General features: G+C 41.9%; 3 protein-coding genes and 1 pseudogene across 5 annotated transcripts in view; 1 reads left to right on the top strand and 3 right to left on the bottom strand.

Annotated features, from left to right (window-relative positions):
* TLE7 (TLE family member 7) overlaps window positions 1–27,943 on the bottom strand; it is a 222,886-nt gene that overhangs the window by 132,219 nt on the left and 62,724 nt on the right. The gene's annotated exons all lie outside the window — the stretch shown is intronic.
* Window positions 13,963–14,061, bottom strand: LOC116472045 (U6 spliceosomal RNA; annotated as a pseudogene).
* LOC116470453 (uncharacterized) lies at window positions 15,509–23,006 on the top strand. 3 transcript variants are annotated; one of them, XM_032155959.2, is made up of 3 exons: window positions 15,509–15,647; window positions 16,568–16,718; window positions 22,579–23,006. In XM_032155959.2, exons 1-3 carry the CDS (start codon window positions 15,548–15,550, stop codon window positions 22,775–22,777), a joined length of 450 nt encoding a protein of 149 aa, XP_032011850.1. In that variant the 5' UTR covers window positions 15,509–15,547; the 3' UTR covers window positions 22,778–23,006. The 3 variants fall into 3 exon arrangements, 2 of the variants coding, with proteins under 2 accessions (XP_032011850.1, XP_058297174.1); XM_058441191.1 differs by lacking the exon at window positions 22,579–23,006 and adding an exon at window positions 19,924–20,940; XR_009214245.1 differs by lacking the exon at window positions 16,568–16,718.
* On the bottom strand, window positions 16,183–27,264 carry TAT (tyrosine aminotransferase). The gene is made up of 12 exons (XM_032155958.2): window positions 27,181–27,264; window positions 26,352–26,598; window positions 26,092–26,196; window positions 24,098–24,165; window positions 23,089–23,247; window positions 22,745–22,883; window positions 22,168–22,220; window positions 21,241–21,393; window positions 20,831–20,959; window positions 20,416–20,499; window positions 19,271–19,369; window positions 16,183–18,844 (listed from the first exon to the last, which is right to left on the bottom strand). Exons 2-12 carry the CDS (start codon window positions 26,584–26,586, stop codon window positions 18,704–18,706), a joined length of 1,365 nt encoding a protein of 454 aa, XP_032011849.1. The 5' UTR covers window positions 26,587–26,598; window positions 27,181–27,264; the 3' UTR covers window positions 16,183–18,703.

The raw sequence follows: 27,943 nt of genomic DNA, 5'->3' as shown, positions 1-27,943 counted from the left end.
CTGCACTCTAGCCTGGTGATATAGTGAGACTCCGTCTAAGGAAAAAAAAAAAAGCTCTCATAAAGAATAGCCCAAGCAACTTTGCTGGTGAATTCTAACAAACATTTAAAGAATTTCTATGAATCCTCTCAAACTCTTCCAAAATACAGAAAAATATTACACATTTCCCAATTCATTCTAGAAGCCAATGTTACCCTGATACAAAAACCAGACAAACATATCACACAAAAAACTACATACCAATATATCTTATGACTATGGATGTAAAAGCAACAAAATACTAGTCAATGGAATCCAGTAACATGTAAAAAGAATTATACACCATTTTCAACTGGGAATTGTCCAGAAATGTAAGGTTGGTTTTACATTGTAAAATCAATTAACACAATACACTATGTTAATAGAATAAAGGATAAAAACCACTTGACCATCTCAACAGATGCAGAAAGACACTTGACAAAATCCAACAACATTTCATGATTTAAAAATCAACGATAGAACTTCCTCAAACTGATAAAAAGCATCTATTAAAAACCCACAGCTAACATCATACTTAATGATGAAAGAATGAATGTTTTCCCCCCAAGATCAAAAATAAGACAAGGATGTCTACTCTCAACTTTGTAGTCAATATCATACTGGAGATTCTATCCAGGGAAATTGGGCAAGAAATAAAAGGCACCCAGACTGGAAAGAAGTAAAATGATCTCTATTTTCCGATGACATAATCTTATGTGTAGAAAGTCCTAACGAATCTTGTTGCCCAAGAAGCAGTGGCAACAGACAGGTGCCTGGAGGGAGCATGGAAATGATGAATTGGTGGAACTTTAGGGACCTCTAAGTGCAGATGGGAGAAGGCAGTTGGATGTGCAAGTCTAAAGTTCAGAAGGGAAGTCTAGACTAGAGACACACATTTGAGAGTTGACAACTCATGTTTACTGAAGCACGGTTAAGATGGTATTGGAAAGGGAGAATTTGGCCCATGGGAACCTCTGGAATTCATTGGTTCTTAAAAAGAAGGTGGTAGTTAATGCAGAAACACTGGAAATAAGAAGTAGAGGGGTTGAGTGAAGGCCTGAGAGGGAAGTGGTGAGTCAGGGACAGCATTAGTGTCATTCTCACTGCTTTTAGAATGATGCCACATTCCTGCTGGCTGCAATGCCATCTTCTCTAGTGCTGGAGAATGGCTCATGCTCTCCTCCACGTGGCAGATGCTATCACGCTCCCTCCAGGCACGTGTCTGTTGCTACTGCTTCTTGGGCAAGCTGCTCTTCCCTTGGGCTTCTCTCTCCATGTTCCCCAAAGCTAGAAAACAAAGTACACCCTAATTTCTTTATTAAGCAATCATCTTATCAAACAATCTCTTACTGATGGGCAAAAAATTATGGTATAACCCATATATAGAATATTGTGCAGCTGGACAGAGAGAGAAATTTCTCTGTGTGTAAATATGGAAAACTCCCCAATTCCCCAATATATTTTGTTAAAGACAAAAAGGCAAGCTGGGCATGGTGGCTCACACCTGTAATCCCAGCTCTTTGGGAAGCCTAGGAGGATCACTTGAGGCCAGGAGTTTGAGAGCAGCTGGGGCAACATAGCAAGACTCCATTTCTATTAAAAATGTTAAAAACAGCAAGGCTGGGTGCAGTGGCTCACGCCTGTAATCCCAACACTTTGGGAGGCTGAGGCAGGTGGATCACGAGGTCAGGAGATCGAGAACATCCTAGCTAACACGGTGAAACCCTGTTTCTACTAACAATACAAAAAATTAGCCAGGCATGGTGGCGGGCACCTGTAGTCCCAGCTACTTGGGAGGCCGAGGCAGGAGAATGGCGTGAACCCAGGAAGGGGAGCTTGCAGTGAGCTGAGATCGCGCCACTGCACTCCAGCCCGGGCGACAGAGCAAGACTCTGTCAAAAGAAAAATAAATGTAAAAACATTAGCTAAGCATGGTGGCACATGCCTGTAGTCTCAGATACTTGGGAGGCTGAGGCAGGAGAGTCACTTGACCCAGGAGTTCAAGGCTGCAGTGAGCTATGATCACACCACTGCACTCCAACCTGGGCAACAGAGCAAGGCAAAGAAGAAAGAGAAGGAGGAGGAAGGGGAGGAGGAGGACAAGGAGGAAAAGAAAGAGGAAGAGGACGAAGAAGGAAAAGAATAAATAAAAGGAAAGTATAAAATTGTGATTACATACTATCTTTTGTTTTAAGGGAGAATAAAACTATACTCAAAGTTGCTTATATACTCATAAAGAAACTCTCAGAATACATGAGAAACTAAAAATAGTGAGCCCTATAGGGGATAAGGCAGGTAGGACCAGGGAGATGAGAAGCAAAAATGAAAGGACATTTCCTAGGCCAGGTGTGGTGGCACACGCCTGTAATCCCAGCACTTTGGGAGGCTGAGACAGGAGGATAACTTGAGGCCAGGAGTTTGAGACCAGCCTGGGCGACAGAGTGAGACCCTGTCTGAAAAAAAAAAAAGAAAGAAATTAAATTTTATATTGCTGGTTTTAAATAATATTTTCTCAGCTGGGCACAGTGGCTCACACCTGTAATCCCAGCACTTTGGGAGGCCGAGGTGGGCGGATCACCTGAGGTCCAGAGTTGAAGACCAGCCCGACCAACATGGTGAAACCCCCTCTCTACTAAAAATACGAAAGTAGCCAGGCATGGTGACACATGCCTGTAATCCCAGCTACTCGGGAGGCTGAGGCAGGAGAATCACTTGAACCCGGGAGGCGGAGTTTGCAGTAAACTGAGATTGCACCATTGCACTCCAGCCTGAGCAACAAGAGCAAAACTCCATCTCAAATAAATAAATAAATAAAATAACATTTTCTCTTATTGCTGATGAAAATTAAAATTTTAAAATGGTATCTCATTGTATTCATTAAAGTAATGTAATTGTTACAACAAACAGATACCAAAAGCTTGATGGCTCAAACACAATTGAAGGGTTTTCTTGCTCAAATGAAGACCAACATGGTCAGTAAATAGCTCTTCTCCAAGCAGTAATTGAAGCACCCAGCTCCTCTCATTCTGTGGGCCTGCCATCTTCAACTCAAGGAAGCACTGGCCCGGTGTTTGTAAAGGGATTACCAAAACAGTGTTGAGGCCCTAGCGAGGCCAGAGACCGTGTACCAGTGGCACCATTTACCTTTATTTTTACTTTAAGTATAGAAATTGAGAAAGTTCAGGATCAGATTAATCCCAGGTAGAGGCTGTGCACGGTAGATGCTGTGGAATGATAAGGAAGCTAAGAAGTTGAGGTCACTGGCAGGAATGTGGGCAGAGTATAGCACCATGAGGAAAAAAAGAAGTCTAACAATGCAAGGGAGTTAATGGACTTGGGAAATGTTTGAAGAGATTAAAGGGCTGTATAATGTCCAGGTGTCAGATTGTGAGCCAGTTGGAGGGTGAGCAGCTTGCAGTTAGTAAATTATATGTTAGGGATTAAGAATCCTAAAATAGTCTAGTTCAAGTGATGACAAGGAACACAGGTGTGGCTTTGGGAGTGGGGCCATTGTGGGGTAGATTGTACAGCCCCTCATGTTTGGAATAAGCAAGAGGCCTTGAGGTTAGAGTGTGGGTGAGGCCATCCACAGAGATGTTGAAATTTCCCACATATCAGGCCCTAAATAAATAAGGGAGTGTGCACAGAAAGGATATAAAGTAATTCGGCACATATTTTAAAGGAAGCTGGTTATTGTGTGAGTCTAGGGGAGTATAGCTATGAAAAAAGACAGTAAGTTAGAGTCTGGGCTATGTGGGAAAAAAAGCTATTTCAAACAGTGAGTTGGCCAGGCGCAGTGACTCACTCCTCTAATCCCAGCACTTTGGGAGGCCGAGGCGGACAGATCATGAGGTCAGGATATTGAGACCATCCTGGCCAACATAGTGAAACCCTGTCTCTACTATACATACAAAAATTAGCTGGGTGTGGTGGCACACACCTGTAATCCCAGCTGCTTGGAGGCTGAGGCAGGAGAATTGCTTGAACCCGGGAAGCAGAGGTTGCCCTGAGCTGAGATGGTGCCATTGCACTCCAGCCTGGTGACAGAGGGAGACTCTGTCTCAAAAAAAAAAAGAACAAACAGTGACTTTAGGGGAAGAGCCAAGTTACAGTTAAGGCAAAGAAGTAAACAGTTTGATAATGGCAGATAATTGTACCTGATATGGAACAAAGATTTTGAGCAAGGGGAGAATGGAAGGAGGAAACATCGGGATGGAGGGATTTACATGAAGTATGGAGACTTCCAAAGCAACATCACAAGAAAGATCATATGAAAATGTTTGGGCTTCAAAACATCTAGATATGATGGATAAAATCTAACAAACGTATTTTCAAATTCAGAGCCAAGCTTGCAAGAGAGTAACGGAATCCCCAAAGAAGCAAAAACAAAGAGGGGCCTGAAAATTTGGAAAATAAGAGTATGCTTATGCTGGTACTATCTCAGTAATCATGGGTTTAGACTTTAACACTAGCGGAGGAGGATTTAGACCCATGTAAGGCAGGGATTTAAAATTTAGACCTCTCCACAAAGCCAAGTCCTTCCAAATGTTAAGGCTGAGTAACAAGATGGATTATAAAGAAATCTTTCTTATTCTGGCCCCTGGGAAGAGAAAAGAAAACTCTCCCATGACAGTTTGTAAGCATAGGCATTCCTTTACATGGGTTTAGTGTTCAAATGTAATCTACCTATGGTCTGGAAACCCCAAAGTTGAGAAATTCACTGAAAAGTGATCCTGATCCATTCCATCAGCAGTTTTTTGTTGTTTTGTTTTGTTTTGTTTTGTTTTGTTTGTTTGCTTATTTGTTTGTTTTTTGAGATGAAGTCTTGCTCTTGTCCCCCAGGCTGGAGTGTGATGGTGCTATCTCGGCTCACTGCAAGCTCCGCCTCCCGGGTTCAAGCGATTCTCCTGCCTCAGCCTCCCCAGTATCTGGGATTACAGGTGCCTGCCACCACACCTGGCTATTTTTCTATTTTTAGTAGAGACAGGATTTCACCATGTTGGCCAGGCTGGTCTTGAACTCCTGACCTCAGGTGATCTGCCCCCCTTGGCCTCCCAAAGTGCTGGGATTACAGGCGTGAGCCACCACGCCCAGCCCTATCAGCAGTTTTAATACTACAAAAGAAGGAGAGAAAGTCATTGGGGAACCTCTAGCAACCTGCCATATCAGTCAGTATTTTTGAGGCAAAGAAGTATGATCAATAAAATACTTTCAAAGATAAGGATAACGTTAACATAAAACTGGGGTAAAACATAAAACAGAAATACAAGATGAAGAAAGACAATTATCCTGGCACTTTGGGAGGCCAAAGCAGAAGGATCATTTGAGCCCAGGAGACCAGCCTGGGCAGCATAGTGAGACTCCATCTCTGCAAAAAATACACAAATTAGGCGGGCATGGTGGCATGTACCTATGGTCTGAGCCACTTGGAAGGCTGAGGTGGAAAGATTACTTGAGCCTAGGAGGTCAAGGCTGCAGTGAGCTGTGATTGTAATCATGTCATTGCACTCCAGCCTGGGCAACAGAGCAAGACCCTGTTTCAACAACAAAAAAAAAAGAAGGTAAATTTCTAGTAAATATCCAATATCATCTCTGTTGAAAAATGCATGCTCTAGTTAAATGAACAAGTTAAATGACACCACAAGGAAGCAAACAAACATATCCAGAATGTAGAACATTTTGTAAGACAGCCATTCCTGCAACAAGTCAATGGTATGAAAAGAAAAAAACAGGAGCCTTCTTTAGAGTAAGAGATATTTAAGCTTAAGATATAAAACTAAAAAGCAATGTTTAAACTTTGTTTGGATCCTGATCCAAATAAACCAACTCTAAGAAGACATTTTGGAGGCAACCAAAAATATCTTACTATTTGATGTGATGTGGCACTGTGGTTAAGAAATTATGTGTTTAGAGATGTGTACTGAGGCGTATGGGGAGAACTAACATGATGTCCAGGATTTGCTTTACAATCTTTTGGCAAAGAAAACAAGAAAAAGAAGGAAGGAACAAAAATGGCAATATCTGGAGAGTCATTAAATCTGAGTGATGGGTATATTGGTGCTAATTATACTACTGCTTCTACTTTTATGTATGTTTGAATTTTCACAGTCAAGAATTCTAATTATTTTAGGAAACACATGAACAAAAAAGTGTAAAAACCACTAGTTTATCACACATGCTAATTCTGCTATTTACAGAAATATCTCAGATGTTTTTCTAGAAATTTCTTATTGCTCCCAGTGTGGAAGCCCAACTGACACTTTGCCCTGCTTCCATTATGAAATACCAGCGTCAGGAAAAATAAGCACTTTGTACCCTTACATGAAACAACAATGACGAGTTCACCCCATCTAGTTCTAGTCCCCAGACTAATTCCTGTAAGTGTGCACTCCTTATCTTTAAAAAAATGAAGTTATCTCTGCCTTTTAGAATGATTATGTCTGAAGTAGCATCACAATGTTTGTGACTAGGATGAACATGAGAAAAAGTTACTGTTTTCCACCATGAACAGATAGCTACAAACTGGAAATCTTATATGCTTTTTCTTTTCGTTAAAAACCTAAAAATCCTTTAAATGCCACACAGATATTTGAGTTGATCTCCCTAAAGTCTGACTCCTTTATATCTTTTTTTCCACACACACAAAAAAACAGTATTACTGACATATGATCTACATACCATACAACTCAACCCACTTAAATTGTACAATTCAATGGTTTTTACTTTCTTTAGAGTTGTGTAACCATCACCATTATCAATTTTAGAATATATCCATCACTCCAAAAAGAAACTCTGTACCCATTAGCCATCTCTCTCTATCTCCCACATATGGCCTCACCTCTAGCTCTAGAAGGAACTAATCTATTTTCTGTCTCTGTGAGTAATATGATTTGGCTCTGTGCCCTCCCCAAATCTCATGTCAAATTGTAATTCCCAGTGTTGAAGGATGGGCCTGGTGAGAGGTGATTAAATCATGGGGGTGGACTTCCCCCTTGTTGTTCTTGTGATAGAGTTCTCCCAAGATCTGCTTGTTTGAAAGTGTGTAGAACCTCCTCCTACTCCCACTGGCCATGTAAAGATGTGCCTGCTTCCCCTTCACCTTCTGCCATGTTGTAAGTTTCCTGAGGCCTCCCCAGAAGCAGAAAACTATACAGCCTGCAAAATTGTGAGCAAAATTAAACCTCTTTTCCTTATAAATTAACCAGTCTCAGGTAGTTCTTCATAGCAGTGTGAGAATGCACTAATACAGAAAATTGGTACTATAGAAGTGGGGCATTACTATAAAGATACCTGAAAATGTGTAAGCAACTTTGCAATTGGATAACAGGCAGAGGTTGGAACAGTTTGGAGGGCTCAGAAGAAGACAGGAAGATGTGAGAAAGTTTGGAACTTCCTAGAGACTTCTTGAATGGTTGTGACCAAAATGCTGATGGTGATATGGACAGTGAAGTCCAGGCTGAGGAGGTCTCAGATGAAGATGAGGAACTGTGAAACTCTAATATCTGAGACAGATTTCAGTAAATTTAGAAAGTTTATTTTGCCAATGTTGAGGGCACACACCCAACACACAGCCTCAGGAGGTCTTGACAACATGTGCCCAAGGTGGCTGGGGCACAGCTTGGTTTTAGACATTTTAGGGAGACATGAGACATGAGACATCAATCAATATATGTAAGATAAACATTGGTTCTGTCTGGAAAGGTGGGACAACTCAAGCAGGGAGGGGGCTTCCAAGTCACAGGTAGCCCCTTTGTTTTGGCCATTCTCCCTTTTGGAAAGGGAGTATTTACCCAATGCCTATACCCTTATTGTATCTTGGAAGTAATTAACTTGTTTTTTATTTTACAGGCTCATAGGTGGAAGGGACTTGCCTTGTCTCAGATGAGATTTTGGACTGAGGACTTTTGAGTTAATGCTGAAATGATTTAAGACTTTGGGGAGCTGTTGAGAAGGAGTGATTGCATTTTGCAATGTGAGAAATACATGAGATTTGGGAGGGTCCAGGGCCAGAATAATATGGTTTGGCTCTGTGTCCCCACCCAAATCTCATGTCGAATTGTAATTCCCAGTGTTGGAGGAGAGGCATGGTGGGAGGTGATTGAATCTTGAAAGTGGACTTCCCCCTTGCTATTCTTGTGATAGAGTTCTCCCAAGATCTGCTTGTTTAAAAATGTGTAGTGCCTTCCTCTGCCTCCTGCTGGCCATGTGAATATGTACCTGCTTCCCCTTCACCTTCTGCCATTATTGTAAGTTTCCTGAGGCCTCCTCAGAAGGAGAGGCTTGTACAGCCTACAGAATTCTGAGCACTGTTAAATCTCTTTTCCTTATAAATTACCCAGTCTCAGGTAGTTTTTTATAGCAGTGCAAGAATGGAGCAATACAATGAGTTTGCCTATTCTGGACATTTATATAAATAGAATCACACAATACATAGTATTTTTGATTACTAACATTTTCAAGATTATTCCATGTACTGTAGTAGCAAGAATCAGTACTTCACTGTTTTTCACTCCTGTATGATATTCCATTGTATAGATACATCACAGTTTATTTATCCAACATTTGGGTTGTTTCCATTTTTTTTCTGGCTGTCACAGGTAATGCGGCTATGGACATTTGCATGAAAGTTTTTTGGACTTTTTTTTTAAGAGATAGGGTCTGGCTCTGTCACCCAGGCTGGAGTACAGTGGTGCTAACATAGCTCACTGCAGCCTCAAAATCCTGAGCTCAAGGGATCCTTGCACTTCAGTCTCCCAAGTAGCAGGAACTACAGGCATGAGCTACTGCACCTGGCTTTTTAAAGATTTTTATGTTTGTGACAGGGTCTTCCTATGTTGTCCAGACTAGTCCCAAACTCCTGGGCTCAAGCAATCCTCCTGCCTCCGCCACCCGAATAGCTGGTATTATAGACACACAATAATATGCACAGCTGTGAAAAAGTTTTTATAAAACATATATTTTCTTTTCTCTTGTTTTCTTCTCTCTAGAAGTAGAATTGAGGGTCATATGGTAACTATATTTTTTAACCTTTTGAGGAAATGCCAAATTGTTTTCCAAAGTGGTTACACTATTCCACATTCCCACCAGTAGTGTATGAGGATTTCAATTTCTCCACATTCTTCCCAACACTCATTATTGTCTGACTTTTCTATTATTGTCATCTATAAGTGTGAAGAAGTATCTCATGGTTTTGATTTGCATTTCGCTAATGACTAATGATGTTGAACAACTTTTCAAGTGTTTATCAACTTTCCTTGCACCTCTTTGAAAGTGATATTTCTAAATGCCTTTGTCTCTGTGTCTTTCATCTATGCTAATAGTATCTTCAGTTACACTTAACTTCCCCTTGCTGTAGTTCACTTAACAAGAGGATAAAAAGTAATAGCAACACATTAGTCTTTGTACTTTCTCATTCATTGATTTATCAAATATGTACAGAGAGGCTACCCTGTCCCAGATGCTTTTCTAAGCACTGATCATATAGAAGAAAATAAAACAGACAAAAAACTATTATCATCATGGAGCTTACATGGGTTTATGTTTTTTTATTGTGACTTTTAAAAACACATATAAAGTTTACCATCTGAACCATATTAAGTGTACTGTTCAGTAAAGCATATTCACATTTTGTGAAATAGAGCTCCAGAACTTTTCCACCTTGCAAATCTGAAACTCCCTACCTATTAAACAACTCCCTTTTTCTCCTTCCCACAGACCCTAGTTTCTGTCATTCTATTTTCTGTTTCTATGAATTTGACTACTTTGGATAACTCATATAGACGGAATCATACAGTATCTGTCTTTTTGTGACTGGCTTGTTTCATTTAACATTATGTCCTCAAGCTTCATCCATGTTGTAGCATGTGACAAGATTTTCTTCCTTTTTAAGTCTAAATAATATATTATTATATGTATACACCACATTTTGTTTATCCATTCATCCCTCAGTAGACACTTTGGTTACTTCCATTTCTTGGATATCATGAATAGTTCTGCTATGAATATGAGAGCACAAATATCTCTTAAATATCTCTTTGAGGCTCTGCTTTCAATTCTCTTGGATATATAACCAGAAGTGGTATTGCTGAATCATATGATAGTTTGGCAGTTTTTGAGGAACTGCCATACTATTTTCTCTTTTTTTTTTTTTTTTTTTACCAAGTTTCACTCTTGTTGCCCAGACTGGAGTGCAATGCTGCGAGCTCAGCTCACCACAACCTCTGCCTCCCAGGTTCAAGTGATTATCCTGCCTCAGCCTCCCAAGTAGCTGGGATTACAGGCATATGCCACCACACCCAACTAATTTTGTATTTTTTATAGTAGAGACAGGGTTTCTCCATGTTGGTCAGGCTGGTCTCGAACTCCCGCTCAGGTGATCTGCCCACCTTGGCCTCCCAAAGTGCTGGGGTTACAGGCATGAGCCACTGCGCCTGGCCTGCCATACTATTTTCTATAGTGGCTGCACCATTTTGCAATCCCACCACCAATGCAAAAGGATCCAGTTTCTCCACATCCTCATCAACAGTTGCTATTTTCTGGGTTTTGGTGTTTTTTAAAAAAATAATGGCCATCCTATTATCCTGAGGTGATATCTCAATGTGGTTTTGGTTTGAATTTCTCTAATAGTTAGTGATGTTGTGCATATTTTCATATGCTTGTTGGCCATCTGTGTATCTTTGGAGAAATGCCTATTCAAGTGCCTTTTTAAATTGGGTCATTTGACTTTTTTGTTGTTGAGTTGCAGGAGTGCTTTATATATTCTAAATGTTAATGCCTCATCAGATATATAATTTTTAAATACTTTCTCCCATTCCACAGGCAGAAGAAAATGCCTTTTCATTTTGATTATGTTCTTTGATGCACAAAAGTTTTTAAGTTCCATTTTTGCTTTTGTTGCCTACGCTTTTGGTGTCATATCCAAGAAATCATTGCCAAATCCAATATCATGAAGCTTTCCTCCCATGTTTTCTTCTAGGAGTTTTATAGTTTGGGGTATTACATTTAGGTCTTTAGTCTATTTTGAGTTAATTTTTATATATGGTGTAATATAAGGGCCCAGCTTCTTTTGCATGTGGATATCTAGTTTTCCCAAAACCATTTGTTGAAGACACTTTTCTTTCCCCATTCAGTCGTCTTGGCACCCTTGTCAAAGATCATCTGACCATATATACAAGGGTTTATGTCTTGGCTATTCTATTTCATTGGCCCATTTATCTGTTTTTATGCCAGTACCACACTGTTCTGATTACTGTGGTTTCATAGTATCTTTTGAAATCAGAAAGTGTGACTCCTTCAACTTTATTCTTCCTTTTAAAAAATTTTTTTGGTTATTCAGGGTCCCTTGAGATTTTGTATGAATTTTAGGGTGATTTTTTTCTATTTTGAAAAAAAAATGCTATTGGGATTCTGCTATGGATTGTGTTGAAATCTATTGATCACTTGGGGTAGCATGAATATCTTCACAGCATTAAGTACTGCAATCCATGAGCATGGGATGTCTTCTCATTTATTTGTGTCTCCTTTAGTTTCTTTCAGCAACGTTTTGTAGTTTTGGTTGTACAAATCTTTTTTTTTTTTTTTCCTGAGACAGAGTCTCGCTCTGTCACCCAGGCTGGAGTGCAGTGGCATGATTGCAGCTCACTGCAGCCTCCAACTCGTGGGTTCAAGCAATTCTCCTGCCTCAGCCTCTTGAGTAGCTAGGATTACAGGTGTGCACCACCATGCCCAGCTAATTTTTGTATTTTTAGTAGAGATGGGTATTCACCATGTTCATCAGGCTGGCCTCGAATGCCTGACCTCGTGATCCACCCACCTTGTCCTCCCAAAGTGCTGGGATTACAGATGTGAGCCACCAGGCCCAGCTGATTGTACAAATAATTTACCTCCTTGCTTAGGTTTATTCCTAAGTATTTTACTCTTTTCGACGCTATTGTAAGTGGAATTGTTTTCTTAATTTTATTTTTGGATTGTTCATTGTTAGTGTATAGAAAAGCAACTGACTTTTGCATATCAATTTTGTATCCTACAACTTTGCTGAATTTGGTTATTAGTTCTAACAGAGTTTTTGTGGAATCTTTTAATGTTTTCTACATATAAGATCATGTCATCTGTGAACAAAGGTAATTTTACTTCTTCCTTTGCAATTTGAATGCTATTGCAGGAACCAGCCCCCAATATTTCAACATGGTTCTTTCTATTTTCCCTAAGTGTCAGCCAGTCTGAGAAATAAAGAGAAAGAGTACAAAGAGAGGAATTTTACAGCTGGGCCTCCGGGGGTGACATCACATATTGGTAGGACCGTGATGATGACCCTGAGCCGCAAAACCAGCAAGTTTTTATTAGGGATTTTAAAAGGGGAGGGAGTGTATGAACAGGGAGTAGGTCACAAGGATCACATGCTTCAAAGGACAATAAAGATCACAAGGCAAGACAAAATTAGAATTACTGATGAGGGTCTATGTCCCACTGTGCACACATTGTCTTGATAAACATCTTAACAGGAAACAGGGTTCAAGAGCAGAGAACCGGTCTGACTAGAATTTACCAGGCTGGAATTTCCCAATCCTAGTAAGCCTGAGGGTACTGCAGGAGACCAGGGCATATTTCAGTCCTTATCTCAACTACATAAGACAGACACTCTCAGAGCGGCTGTCTATAGACTTACCCCCAGGAATGAATTCCTTTCCCAGGGTTACTCCTTGCTGGGAAAAGAATTCAGCAGTATTTCTCCTACTCGCACATCCGTCTATAGGCTTTCTGTGAGAAGAAAAATATGGCTGTATTCTGCCTGACCCCACAGGCAGTCAGACCCTATGGTTATCTTCCCTTGTTCCCTAAAAATCGCTGTTATTCTGTTCTTTTGCAGGGTGCACTGATTTCATATTGTTCAAACACACCTGTTTTACAATCGGATTTCATATTGTTTAAACACACATGTTCTACAATCAATTTGTACAAAAGTGGTCCTGAGGTGACATACATTCTCAGCTTACAAAGATAATGGGATTAAGAGATTAAAGACAGACATAAGAAATTATAAGAGTATTATTAGGGAAGCGATAAATGTCCATGAAATCTTCACAATTTATGTTCAAAGATTGCAGTAAAGACAAGCATAAGAAATTATAAAAGTATTAATTTTGGGAATTGATAAATGTCCACGAAATCCTCATAATTTATGTTCTTCTGCCTCAGCTCCAGCTGGTCCCTCCATTCGGGGTCCCTGACTTCCTGCAACAGAATGCCTTTTATTTCTTTTTCTTGTCTTATTGCTCCGGCCACTACTTCCAATACTATGTTGAATCAAAGTGGTGAAAGTGGGCATCCATGCTTTTTTCCTGATCTTAGAAAAAGAGATTTTAGTCTTTCACCATTGAGTATGAAGTTCAATACAAGCTTTTCTTTTCTTTCTTTGTTTCTTTATTTATTTTGAGATGGAGTCTTGCTCTGTCACCCAGGCTGGAGTGCAGTGGTGCGATCTCGGCTCACTACAGCCTCTGCCTCCCAGGTTCAAGCAATTCTCCTGCCTCAGCCTCCTGAGTAGCTGGGACTACAGGCATGTGCCACCACGCCCGGCTAATTTTTATATTTTTAGTAGAGACGGGGTTTCACCATGTTGGCCAGGCTGGTCTCGAACTCCTGACCTCAGGTGATCCACCCACCTTGGCCTCCCAAATTGTTGGGATTACAGGTGTGAGCCACCTTGCCCGGCCAATATAAGCTTTTCATAAATGGTCCTTATTATTATCTTGAGGTAGGTTCCTTCTGTTTCTAGTTTGTTGAGTGTTTCTATCGTGAAAAGGTGTCAAATCTTGTCAGCTAACTTTTCTACATCAGTTGAGATGATCATGTGGTTTTTGTCCTTCATTCTGTTAATGTGACATATTATATTGATGGATTTTTATATGTTGCATCTCAGTAATAAATCCCACTTGATCATGGTGTATAATCCTTGTAACATACTGTTGAATTTGGTTTGCTAGTACCATGCTAATCTTCTCTGTATTGTTCCAATTTTAGCATATGCACTGCCAAAGGGAACACTCCCACAGCTTGACTTTTTAAATATGGTATAAAAATACATTAAATTTAGGTTATCAAATGAGTTAAAGACCAAGAATTCTTTTCTACATTTGAAACACACAAAAATTAAGACATACATGTGCTAGTTCTTCTGTTTATTGTTTTCTTTGAGGAATTGGGCATCACCTCCTAAATAGCTTCAACCTTAACGTTAGCAAATGACTGACTGCCTCTTTGGAAGGTGCTGTGAAACAAGTTGGCCTATAGAGAGCATCTGTATTTGCAGGTTCTATAACATTATATGAAACTTGTTTGTAAATAAACCTAAATTGTTTAAAATAAATAAGGATATAAATAATATGTACTGAGAATTCAGTTCTTTTCCAACATATATGCAATAATTCAAACTTTAGGGTATGTAAAATACAACACCTCATGCAGAGTAATGTGCAGAATATGTGGAGTAACAAAAATTCTCTCCTTGACCAAACTCTAGCCAGGCTCCTCTGAGCCATTTGTGGACTAGGCCTCAACAGACTTGAACAAAACCCTAACACAGTCTCTAACAGTTCAAGGTAGCATCTCTAGGATGACTCCAGCCCCGCTTTAAAGGGACTGTCTGAAAAAACTCAGGCTGCCAAAGGAATTTACTGTTCCAGCCAACACCTTAAGATACGGTCCCTGTCTCCCAGCCTCTGTGGGAGGATAAAAGCCTAACTTCCAGAAACACCATTTAACAAACCCAGATGGGTTTCACGTGGACTAACCCCTACTTTGCACTTTTTGTAATCTTTCACGTCCCTCACTCTTCTGAGCGCCCCCTCATTCCTCTCCCCTTCCCTATTCCCCCATTTTTCCTTTAAAGTCTGAGCAACATTTGTACAAATCAAAGTTGAGTTCAGTTCGTGCTGGACTCCTCCTCACTCCATTAGTATATTACTGGTTAAAACCTGTCTCAACCGCTTTACTGTCCTGCTTTGTCTTTGACAAGAGCACGGGGGTGGATTTATTTTTCTGGCTCAGTAGAGATCCTAATGTCAGGCACTGCAGACGGTGAGGGCCACGATTCTTTGGAGAAAAGTTCCAGGGGCCTATACCACTGGAAACTAACACCAGCTAATGGGATTTTCTGCTCTGCGTCACAACTCCTGGAAGTTGCTGGTTCTGATCTACAGCTGAGAAAGTTAACAGGTGATTACAAAGCCTAGGATGTTTTGTCAACTTCCTGGAACAATTCCACCAGTCAGAGCCCAAACCGGGAGCAAAAGAGGAAGAGAAACTCGAAGCAGGGTGTGACCAAGGTAGGCAGGCTGAAAAAGGAAACAAAATGTAACATCCTAAGAGAATGCAGGGTCCGAATAAAGGAACTAACCCTCACCTGCAGCTCAGATTCTACGCCGGCGCCCGGAGCTGGGCCCTGTTGCCTAGCGACGGCGCATGCGCACTGACTAGCGCAGCGCCAAACATGCATCCGCGCCTGCGCAGCCGCGGGTTGCCCAGGGTCGGGATGTTGATGTCGGCCGGGGGCTGCTGTGAGGCGCTTGGTAACACCCCGGTCTTGATACTCTCCAGTTACCCGGTAGGCGGGGCTCGGACACAAAGAAAAGGTGAATTCGCAGCTGAGAGCCCTTGTCTCCGATCCTTTTTTTTTTTTTTTGAGGTGGAGTCTCGTTCTATCACCCAGGCTGGAGTGCAGTGGCGCGATCTCGGCTCACTGCAAGCTCTGCCTCCCGTGTTCAAGCGATTCTCCTGCCTCAGCCTTCTAAGTAGCTAGGATTACAGGCGCGCGCCACCATGCTCGGCTAATTTTTGTATTTTTAGTACAGTCGGGGTTTCACCAAGTTGGTCAGGCTGGTCTCAAACTCCTGACCTCGTGATCCGCCCGCCTCGGCCTCCCAAAGTGTTGGGATTACAGGCGTGAGCCACCGCGCCTGGCCATCTCCGATCTTTACACGCATTCCTTGTGTTATCTGAAGACACTCTGACGCCACCACCCAAAGCAACTGGCAGTTGACTCTTGGGAATTTTAAGCTTGTGTGAAAAGCAGCCGCCGCCCGGTAGTTCCTTTTTTATCTAGAGACACTCGACGTGGGGGACACCCCAGCAATGCCATCCCTCCTTTGACCTCCATAGCGCGCAGAATTACAAAGTTGGGTAATACTTTATTTGAAAAAAGGAAAAGTGCACACACACACACACACACACTTACATAGGCACAGGATAATCTGGAAGTATGACCAGCAACTGATAACTGATTCCCTCAGGGGAGAAGAAACTAACTGGGTGGCTGAAGGACAGGAATGAGAAAGAAGGATGGTTGCGTTTGTTTGTATCGTTTGAAATTGTCCAGTGTGCAGTGTTCAAATGTTTGAAGATCCATTGGCTCCCTTATCAAAATGTAAATACCAAGGAAAATCAGGAATTTAAGAAGTCTAAGAATTTTGTAATGCTGGGTAGAATTTTCTGTACGTGTGAAACTAAAACGTCTTTTGTAAATCACGGAGTCTTCCTGTTTATTTCTGGTTAGAGATCTTTGGGGGCTTGGATGAAGGAACAGGAAAAGAGGAGCCAGGCTTTTTTGGAAAATTGGCGGCAGCGGTGGCATACGGGAAACTGAAATCTTTATCTAATCTCATCCTTTGTATATTCATCTTGGATTTGTTGAAGAAAATTAAAAGGTAAATTTTGCTGTGAGCTCACTGAACTCAAACTTAAATTGAAAGGGAACATATGCTGTTTAGTTTTGTGAAGGACATTAATTGGGTGTGACTGGCAGGGTTGAAACCTGAAGTTCCTCTTTTAGATAAGGAAAATTTCCCTTGGTGAGAACTCTCTAGACTCGTTATGATAGATTCCTAACCCCCAACCTTGAAAGGTAACTTAAGGCTCCCTCCTCTAAGGGAAGGGCTGAAGAAAAAATTAAACAGGCAACTGTGCCTACGAAGATTTGCAAAAAAAAAAAAAAAAAAAAAAAATACATCTAGGACACTTCTCATTTGCTGGGTCAAGCCAGAACCATCAACTTTGTGACCTAGTGAGTGGTTAGTGGATCTAGGCAAGGGTAGTAACTTGGGACCAGAGGTTAGGGATCCGAAAAGTTGAAAATGTAAAGACAAAGGCCAGAGGTTATAACTTACTGCCTCTTGGTTTGCCTTGTTTGTAAGTAGGAAGCCAGAAGTTGAGCTCCCAAATAAAATGTTTTAGAAATCGTAGTTCTTAAGTAACTCTAAAAGTCAGTACATTTACAAAGAAGTAAATGAAACCTCATAGGTAATGAAACAATGAGACTGAGCAGTGCCTGGGATTAGAAATTCCCAAACGGAGAAAAAAACACATCACAGAAGAGCCATACTTGGTAAAATTTATTTAAAAAAAAAAGAAGAAAAACAATAATTTATGCCCTTGGCAAAATAAAAGATCTTGTCAATATAAATGTTTCTTAGAAAATGTATGAAAAGATAATATATATTAATAAATCAATATTAACATTACAGCAAAAGTAATAATGATTATATAATAATGACGAGTGAAGCTATTTCTGGCCCTTACACAGTAGTATTTCTGGAAGGTCTCTGATTCCTGCTTGCTCTAGTACAGGCGTGCTCTCACTTTAAGAAAGCCTGATGCCGCTGGGCTTGGTGGCTCACGCCTGTAATCCCAGCACTTTGGGAGACCCAGGCGGACAGATTGCCTGAGGTCAGGAGTTTGAGACCAGCCTGGCTAACATGGTGAAACCCTGTCTCTACTAAGAATACAAAAATTAGCCGGGCACGGTGGCACACGCCTGTAGTCCCAACTACTCGGGAGGTTGAGGCAGGAGAATCGCTTGAACCCAGGAGGCGGAGGTTGCAGTGAGCCAAGATCACACCACTGCACTCCAGCCTGGGCAACAGAGCAAGACTCCATCTCAAAATAAAGAAAGAAACAAAGAAAGAAAGAAAAGAAAAGCTTATATTGAACTTCTCTAAAAAAAAAAAAAAAAAGGAAAAAGAAAAAAAAGAAAGCCTGATGCACACAAATCTAAATTTAGGAAGTCGATCAATTAAAGGATATTTATTTGCATCACAAAATAATTATTTACTCCGCCCAAAAATCAATAAAAAGTTCAAATAGCAACTTTTCCTAATGTGTTTAAAATGTAATTACCAAATACATGTGTCCCCAACTTCTTTCCAGTTGTAATTCTATTGCATAAAGTGAGATATACCTGAAGTGAGGCAATAAGAGTTGAGCTTCGGACCTGCCTGGAGAGAGCGTGTTCTTTCTTAGAGTCTGAGGAAATGGTTGGGGGCACAAATTCTCTCAATCTTTTTCTTTTCTCTCATCCTGAGCTCTTATCTTCTTGTCTCAACTGCTTTCTGGTAAACTTTGTTCACCTGGTACTTTCAAGAAAAAAGGGAGGAAATCTTACGAGAGGGAGGCAGATTAATGAATTAGTGAGTCACTCTAGCAGCGCAGAGCAAGGGAGAATCTGCGATGTGAATGAGGAGGATCTGAATGTGGGTGTGGTTGTACTTGGGGAAAAGCAGGAACAATCTTGAACTCTTGACATGGTTCATTTGAGGCCCCTCTCCCAGTAGGGCCACCTGAGTCCCTGAGGAGCTGCAAGGCCTAGTCCAGCCCTCCCCAGATGGGACACATCCTCAGGAGAATGGATGCTGGCCTATTTATCACACTCCTCCTGGCTGCCTTCAGCACAATGGTAGTGCTGCTCACAGAACTCCTGGATCCGGCTGCATGCCTCCAGCATCATCACCTCGGGGACTGTGATGACCACTCGGATGAAATTCGGGTACTCAAAGCACTGCAAAAAGAAGAGCCTGTTACTTTCAGAGCAATTGAGTCTGGTACTGGACCACCCTAAAATGGTCAGGACCCTGATCCACAAGAAGTGGTACCATTTCATCAGGGCCATCAGTTCATTCAGTTCCCATGACTGGGATGCTAAGTCAGCAACTGAGTTCATTCGTCTTAAAAGGTCTTGTAGGACAGGCTCAATTTCCTCTCACCTAGAACGTTTGTTTACAACTTTTCTTCCCAGTATGGATGGGATTATGATGGGGGGGTGAAGCAAATTTTAAATAGGATCCATGAGACACATCAGTTTGAATCTTATCAAATGAGAAGACATTTTGTTGGAGGAGAAAAGATCAGGCTAAAAACCAGCTCAGAGCTTGCTTCTGGGGCTCTAGAAACTGTTGAGAATGTCCTGAGAGACACAGGCACCCACCGTTGCTGGGAGGCAGTGGACAGATTGCTCAGCAACTAACCGCTCCGTGAACTCCACGTCATTCTCAAATTCTGGGAAATGTTCCATCTCAATTCCAACCTATACCAACAGGAGGGAGAGGCCAACTTATCAGAAGGAGGGAGAACAGGCCAATTTCCTATGCCAGAAATTAAGGTAGGGGCTACTTTAAAAGATACCTTGGAACTGTACTACTGATCACTGATAAATAAGAGGGCTAATATTTATGGAATTTTTCTCAGGGAAGAGAGGATATATTTTTATTAATAATTTATTAAAGAATTCCTTCCCTGACGCTGATAAATAAAAGCTGGAAATAGAATGCTAGTATGTCTCAAAAGAGACACTATTGGCATTAGGACCAGGCAACTCTTTATGGCATGAGACTAGCCCACCCCTTCCAGGATATTTAACATCCCTGACCCACAAAATGGCAGCCCCTAGTCATTCTGAAAACAAACAAACAAAATTCCCATACATTCCCAGATACCTTTAGGGAACCAGTATCACTCCCAGTTGAGAATTAGAATGGTATGAAAAGCCTCTTATTTGTGTTTTAAATCTTCCCTGTATCTACGTATGTAAAATGATTCTCTGTACTGAAGAATTAAATCTTTTTTTTTTTTTCTTTTCAGATGGGGTCTCTGTCTCCCAGACGGGAGTGCAGTGGCACGATCATGGCTCTCTACAGCCTTGACCTCCCAGGCTCAAGTCATTCTTCCATCTCAGCCTCCCAGGGAGCCGGGACTACAGGAGTGTGCCCCCACGCCCAGCTAATTTTTTTTATTTCTTGTAGAGACAATAGGGTTTCACCATGTTGCCCAGGCTGGTCTCTAACTCCTGCGCTCAAGTGATCCGTCCACCTTGGCCTCCCAAAGTGCTGGCATTGCAGGCGTCAGCCACCATGCCCTGCCTAATTAAGTCATTTAAAGAGTTTTATGAGAACTGATGGAGGCTAAATTACCTCAGTGGGACAATTCAGAATAAGACAACTCCTAAAGTGCTTGGCTCAGGAGGCTAGCTGGTTGTCTTTGTACCCTGCGTGACTGCCTGTGGCAATTCTGCTGAATGACTGCCCTTTGCCTTACAACATGCATTGACCTAGTGCCTGCCACCCACATACTCACCATGAGGTACATGGCCCCAGAAGGGCGGACTGGCTGGAGTCCAGGGATGGCAGCCAACGCCCCATAACAGAGATCAGCACTGGACTACAAGAGGAGGCAAGGAGAAATCAAGGATCAAATTTTAAGTAAAAGAAAAGCCAAGCCATTAAAAATAGACCCCTTATTGAAGAGTGGGAACGTAGGTGTGATGTTCTGGCATAAGGAGTGAAAAAGAAAAAGCTCTATTACTTGAAGCTTTTCACCAGGGGCAGAGAGAATGGCCGGAAGTGAGAAACGTGTGTGTGGATGCTTACACTGATGCCGTCTTCTAATATTGGAACGTGGCTCCAGAAAGGAGAACCAATTATTCCTAATTCCACAGGCAGCATTCTCTGACTCCCAAACTCCCAAAGTGGAGGGCAGGAGCTGCCCTTACCTTGAGGAAGCTCAGAGTGTTGTGGTAAAACTCTCCCGGGGTACGACATAGGATGCTTTTCAGGGCTCCCTGGACAATAGTACAGGGTCCCAAGATGCGCTGACTCAGCTTCACCAGCCCATCTCGGATCTAAAAGACACCCACAAGAAACATGTTGTTTAGCTTTTCTTAAGCATCCCTGTCTTAGGGTTTCTTGTTCTGACCTTTCTATCAGATTTTTAATCTTGGGAAGTGATGGTGTCTAGTGGCATTCTTAGATCAGACCCTCTGGGTTCGTAGCTCAGCTCTGCCACACACCTGCTGTGTGACTGACAAGGAGAAAGAAAAAAAAGCCTCCCTTGTCCCCACTGTGCTCACGAAGTAAATATATACCCTAAATTACACATACTCTTTCACCATATTGTTATCACCTCATTGCCAAAAATGTCTCTTCGGTCATGAATGAGGATCCAGCCCAACCTCCAGCCAGGAACCAGCCAGCGCTTGGCCAGCCCTCCACAGGACAGGATAGGAACATCAGTGCTGAGGGTGGCCAGTGGTTCATATTTGCAATCCGAAAACACCTGAGAAGAGGCACTTGTTATGGTTGTTTTCTTGTCTACTTCTCACTGCAATGCCAGATCCCGTGGCTCCCACCCATTTCCTTCTATCACTAGGGACAGGTCCTTGGATTAATGGGATCATCCCTACCCTGAAGCATGACTGGGATTGCAAGAGGCTTCGAAAGGGACTACACAAAGCCATTTAATTTGGTGTCTGGACTGGATTAAAGGAAGCCTAAAATGAGGAAACTGACCTTAGCCCAGTAATATTTACAACTCCATGAAGCTGGCTCTATGAAATTACTGTCTATAGGAGTTACAGATTTAAAATATGAGTCCACAACCCCTTATCTGAAATTCCTGGGGCCAGGTATGTTTCATAATACAGAATGGTTTGGGCTTTAGAAAGGCCATGTAGCACATTTACCATACGTTATGTAACACTCCCAGAGCTGTCTAGGATAGTACCCCTAATCAATAATATTAACATTTCTGCCATTTTCCCCACACTCTTAACAAATATATAGATCCATAAGTGGGAAAAATAAAAACCTACAAATATCAGGTCAAATCAGGTTTCGTAACCAAATGAATTCCAAGAATCTTTGGATTTCCAAAGTTCTTTGGGTTTCGGAAAACTGGCTAAGGAGTTGTGGGTCTGTATATCTGTAAAAAGTGCAGGGATGCTGATTTGCTGTAATGAAACGATTAGGAGTTGTTTCCGATTATTCCACTTCTAAAGTTCCCATAAAATAATTTGAGATTACTGTAGTGATATATCCTGATCAAACTCACCATGTCTCCATAGATCTCATCAGCTAAGATGGGGACACACTGCCGTGCAGCCACTGAAAATAAAACATGCTGAAATCGGTTTTAATGTGAATTGCTTTATCATGTAATAGTCACATAATATCATGTAATTTCCCTATCCCATAATACTAAGAAGTTACAATTCTTAAAGAGGAAGACAAAAAGCACAAGCAAAGTGTGATTTGCATTTCATGTTTGTGTGTTTTGTCTTCCTATTTAAGAACTGTAAATTCTTAATATACTCTTCCAGAGTGCAGAGCCTGAATTCACCATTTAAGTAACTAGATATTTCAGACCCTATCTTCAACATGATGGGAGTGAAGAGGCAAGTATTATTTCTTTTTCTCCTGGGAGTAATGAAGAGACAAGTATTTCTTCTTTTTCTTCTTTTAGGCAAGGCCTACCACTCCTATGGCACAGTATTGATGAGAGACATCAGTGGAGCTCCCCACCTCCACCCCAGGCTTGGAACTTAGGGAATGACTGGTTTTTGTCATTTCACACAACAGCTGAAGGATTCTGTCCCCACCTCGTCCTCTGTGAAGTCTGCTGGACGTACCTGCCAGAATCTTCTGAAGATGACGTTTGCTGAACACTGACCCACAGGGGTTTGATGGATTATTGACAATGAGACAAGCTGTCTTTTCATCAATCAGAGATTCCAGTTGTTTCAGGTCAATTTCCCAAGACTTCTCTGGCTGGAGAGAAAGAAAGGATGAGACTAAGATGATTCTGAAACATTTAGGGGGAATCCTCACTTATCTCAAGGGTCCAATGTAAGCAATAAAGTCTGTCTCTGGCTTCAGCCACCACTTTGAGAACTTCCTCTGCTGAAGTAATGGTCATATATTTTTTACAGGTTAGTAACTGAGCATTTGAGTCTAAGATTAAAAAGTCATTTACCAGCAAATTGTAGAGTTTGACCTCAATTCCCATAGATTCAGCCAGAGTCTTGTAGAGAGAGAAACCAGGTCTTGGAACCAGGATGTTTTGCCCTGGGTTGGCCAACACAGCTAAACAAAGTTCAATAGCTTGACTGCAGCCACTTGTCAGAATGACATCCTGTGAAGGAAATAAAAGGTTAATTTCATTAGGGGTTCCAACAGCAACAGGAGAAAAGAAGTTGTCAGGTGGGTGAGTTGGGAGCAATTGTGAACTTCCTTTAACAAGTTGTAAGTAGTAGGAAATGTACTAAGCCAAAACCAAAAGAAATTTATATATGTTGATAACTATTGTTGAAATGTTGGCCACTTAAATCACTTTGAAAAGGACAGGTTGGCTGTGACCCAGCAGACTTCCATGAGAGAGCATGCTGGCCTTGGACCTTTCTCGCTTGGTTATTTATTTACCTTTGGCCAGAGATTTGAAGCCTGGCTCTTCTTTGACATACAGGTGACAGACACACATTATGTTAGAAAATGCTGACCCCACACAGTAGACTATAGAGGGAAGGACATCATTTAAACTTGGCACTGCCATCAATTCAATATGTCCTGGTACTTCTGTCTTTCTCTCTAAATGACCTTACAGTAAATGAGAAAAGCTACAATTTTTTTTAAAAAAGGAAGATCCTATTGGTAAATTTTTTTAAAATAATTTTTTAGTGTTTATGAGTTTTTCTCAAATGATCTTTTACAGACAATCAAATATAGGTGCTCTCTGGATCCTTTCGGCCTCCTTGAGACAGACACCACATTAAGTTGTATGGGATGGTCATTATCACACTGTAATGACATTAACTATAATCACTGATTAGTGACCCCAACTATATGAGAAGTCTTCTAATTGCTAAAGGGAAATTGTTCTCAGCTTTTCCCCCTCTGACACCCGTACTTCTTGTGGAACAGAAACAAGGAAAAGGGGATAGTTTGCCCTAAATTGCTTCCAAGCTGGTGTCTTGTATAAGGCTCACCTTAGCTTCTAGGGGTGCCTCGGGACAGTGGTAATAAGAAGCAATCTCCTCCCGACTGGATAGGAAGCCTGAAAGAAAAGAGTGGAAAGTGGAGCTTTTTTGGTTTTTAAAGACTGTGTCTCACTCTGTCACCCGGGCTTGGAGTACAGTGACACAGCCATAGCTCACTGCGGCCTCAAATTCTGGGCTCAAGGGATCCTCCCACCTCAGCCTCCTGAGTAGCTGGGACTATAGCCGTGCTCCCCCACACTCAGCTAATCTTTGAATTTTCTTGTTTTGTTTTTTGTTTTTTTGTGTGTGTGTGTGTGTTTTGTTTTTGTAGAGAGAGAATCTCCCTCTGTTGCCCAGGCTGATTTCAAACTCCTGGGCTCAGGGGGTCCTCCCACCTCAGCCTCTTGAAAGTGCTGGGATTACAGGGGTGAGCCACTGTGCCTGGCCAGAAGATGAAGTTTTCATCCCTCAACTGACAGCTATGCCCTGGAGGCCCAGCATGGGCTTCAGGCTGCCTCTGCCTCTGCTCAGAGGGCATTCTATTTAGTTCAGCTCTCAGCCACTGTGGATAAAGGAGATTCACTTCACGTTTTGTTTTACAATTTTAGTATAAGCACGAATGTATAAATGATAACAAGGAAGAGCTCCCCAAATACTCTGCACCATCTTGATTTCTGTGATTATGTTTTATTCTGTGTAATACAAGGATTTCTATTATTCTTAAATCTTTTTTAGGGACTATATTTTTTAAGAAGTTGTAATCGCCAGGCGCGGTGGCTCACGCCTGTAATCTCAGCACTTTGGAAGGCCTAGGTGGGTGGATCACCTGAGGTCGGGAGATTGAGACCAGTCTGACCAACATGGAGAAACCTCATCTCTACTAAAAATACAAAAATTAGCTGGGCATGGTGGCGCGTGCCTGTAATCCGAGCTACTCAGGAGGCTGAGACAGGAGAATCACTTGAACCCGGGAGGCGGAGGTTGCGGTGAGCCAAGATCACGCCACTGCACTCTGCCTGGGCAACAAGGGCAAAAATTTCGTCTCAAGCTGGGCGCGGTGGCTCACGCTTGTAATCCCAGCACTTTGGGAGGCCGAGGCGGGCAGATCACGAGGTCAGGAGATCGAGACCATGGTGAAACCCCGTCTCTACTAAAAATACAAAAAAATTAGCCGGGCGTGGTGGCGGGCGCCTGTAGTTCCAGCTACTCGGAAAGGCTGAGGCAGGAGAATGGCGTGAACCCGGGAGGCGGAGCTTGCAGTGAGCCGAGATTGCGCCACTGCACTCCAGCCTGGGCGACAGAGCGAGACTCCGTCTCAAAAAAAAAAAAAAAAAAATGAACATTTGTTCAACACTGAAAGTCAAGGAATCATGTACTTTACCAAAATATTCAGGGTAGAAATTTTTAATAGATGGAGAGAATTAAACCTAAAAAGGAGTAATTTCAATCTATCAGAAACAACCTTCTATCCTTCAGTTTGACAGCCCATTTTTTGTTGTTCTTAGGTGTTTATTTGTTTGTTTAACCCCGTTAGTCTTAAACGGTAACAATTGCATTTCAATGTGCTCAGGACCATAATGAAAATAGGTCTTCAATACATAGAGAAGCAGAAATGAAGCAAAGGAACTATTTACACAGAGCAATAAGCAAATCCATTTAGGACCTAGAGGCTCAGCAAACACGAAGCTCCTGCCAGACTCAAGGCCTTCAGATTAGAATTAGTAATGACAGGAGAGGAGCTTTACTTGACAAGTAAGTATGTTTGGGAGCCTAAAGGGGAAGTGCCCATATGCCAAAGAAAGCCCGGAAAGAAGTTGGACCTTGATGCCTTGTATTTTAGCATCCCAAGACCTCTTTCCCAAATCCAAAGGACCATGTAATCTTAGCCTCTCCTTAGGAATTATGCATCAGGAAAGTGAAGAGGATTGCTAGAAATTTAGTCCTGTTATAAGAGCACTAAAGATTTGGCAGTCACCAGGTATGGAGTCTCAGGAGGAGCTTACCGACGGATGGGGCATAGCCATTATATTTGCCCGAGTCCAGGGCATCTTTCATTGCCTGGGTAACTTCAGGGTCTGTAGGCAGGTTTCCAAACACAGTAGGGTCCCCTTTTTATGGGAGGAAAAAAACAAAAGGAGCCAAGAGGTTATTCTCCCATGTTCAGTACTCAGACTCACCCCCAACTGCCATCTTCTCCAGCCAGCCTGTGAACATGAGAGTAGAGGAGGACACTGACAGCCCCTTAGTAGTGTCCCCAACTCACCAATGGACAGGGAAATCATGGTTTTGCTTGGATTTGGTTTCACCTTCATGTTGTCCACAATGGCTCGGATGGGGTTGAAAGTTTTGTTGACCATGTCTGAGGGCCTCACAGACCACCTGGCCTTCCTGCCTTTCATTTTTCCCGGCACAGAGCTTCTCCCACCGACGTTGACATGCACGTCCAGAATTGAGGGGAGGTTGCCTTTGCTGCTCATCTGAATCACATGTGGGTCCATCACTAGCGAAGACTGCGAGGGGAAAGAAGGTCCCTGTGATGTTGAAAACATAGCGCTGGGGGAGAGAGGAGCTACATTTCGATGTAAACACTGGGTGACTTCACTAAAAGTGTCTTTCCAAACTCTGTCTTTATTTTTTTTTCTACTTTCTCTTGTAAAGTAGCTTTACTATGAATGACGGGAGTTTTAAGAGTTTTTACTGAGATGGAAAATAAAGCAAGAACCCATTCTACTTAAGTAGGATTTGCTACACGCATCTGCAATTCCTGTCAAAGCTTAACCATGCTCTATGTGAAACCAAGAAGGAATAACATGAAAATTGTTAATCAATCAAAGCATAGGTGCTCCCTCCTTTCCATGAGAGCCTATCCAAGAAAATCTACCTAATGCTTCTTGTCATCTGCAGAGGACCAGGAAGAACCACTCCATCTTGTTAGAAGTTCCATGTAAATATCATTGTTAGTAAAAGTAAAACCTTATCCCATAAGCATCTTACAGCCCTAGTTGGAAAAAGAAATCAATACACCAAAAAGAAAAAAATTAACAGCCCAATCAGTCACCACCGCCTAATCAGCCTGGGCTTGAGAATTTTACCTTCCAAGTAAAGGAGAAAGCAGCCTCCAAGAAGCCAACCCCGAAAGCTCCCTTAGCTCTTCTTTGACAGGTTACAGCGGCAATGAACTCAGATGCAAATCCTAACTCCTGAAATAGTCTCCACAAATGGGCGTTGGGCTTGAAACTTTCATGCCATTGGTTGGAATGACAGCTCAGCAGCCAGCCCTCCCCTCAGCTTCTTTCCTCCTCTTCCCTCCTCATTGCCTCTCATCCCTAAGCCCACCTCCCACCCTCAAAGCAGGAATTTGTCCTCACTTCAAACATCTGGAATTCTCCTGTGTTAACTCTTTCTGGGCACTTGGTGAGATGGTTTGAGAACATCTACTGTCAGAGAGTAGTTCTGATTACAGTTGATAGCTTTTATTAACTTTTTTTTACAAAACAGCATGTTAAAATTTTAACAGTACAGAAATATATAAAGTAAGAAGTGAGCATTCTTCCTTGCACTGGCTCCCTGTACACTTCATTCTCACTTCCAGGGGTAGAGGGTGGTAATGGTCAGGCTCTTTCTCTCCATTCAGAGATAGACATATTAGATATAGGTGCATAGATACATAATTTTATAGATTTCAAAACACAGATAGGATCGTGCTCTACACCTTGTTTGGCAACATTTTTTTTAACTTCCTACATCTTGGATGCCCCTCCTTGTCAGTCCACAAAGTTTTGCTCCAACCAGAACAAATTGGGCACTTAACTTCCATTCAGCAAATATCTGAAAAGCACAGGGTGTCCAAGGCAG

Source organism: Hylobates moloch, unplaced genomic scaffold, assembly GCF_009828535.3.
Source record: "Hylobates moloch isolate HMO894 unplaced genomic scaffold, HMol_V3 SCAFFOLD_6, whole genome shotgun sequence".
Lineage (NCBI taxonomy): Eukaryota > Metazoa > Chordata > Mammalia > Primates > Hylobatidae > Hylobates > Hylobates moloch.
This window is presented reverse-complemented; position numbering and strand designations above follow the sequence as displayed.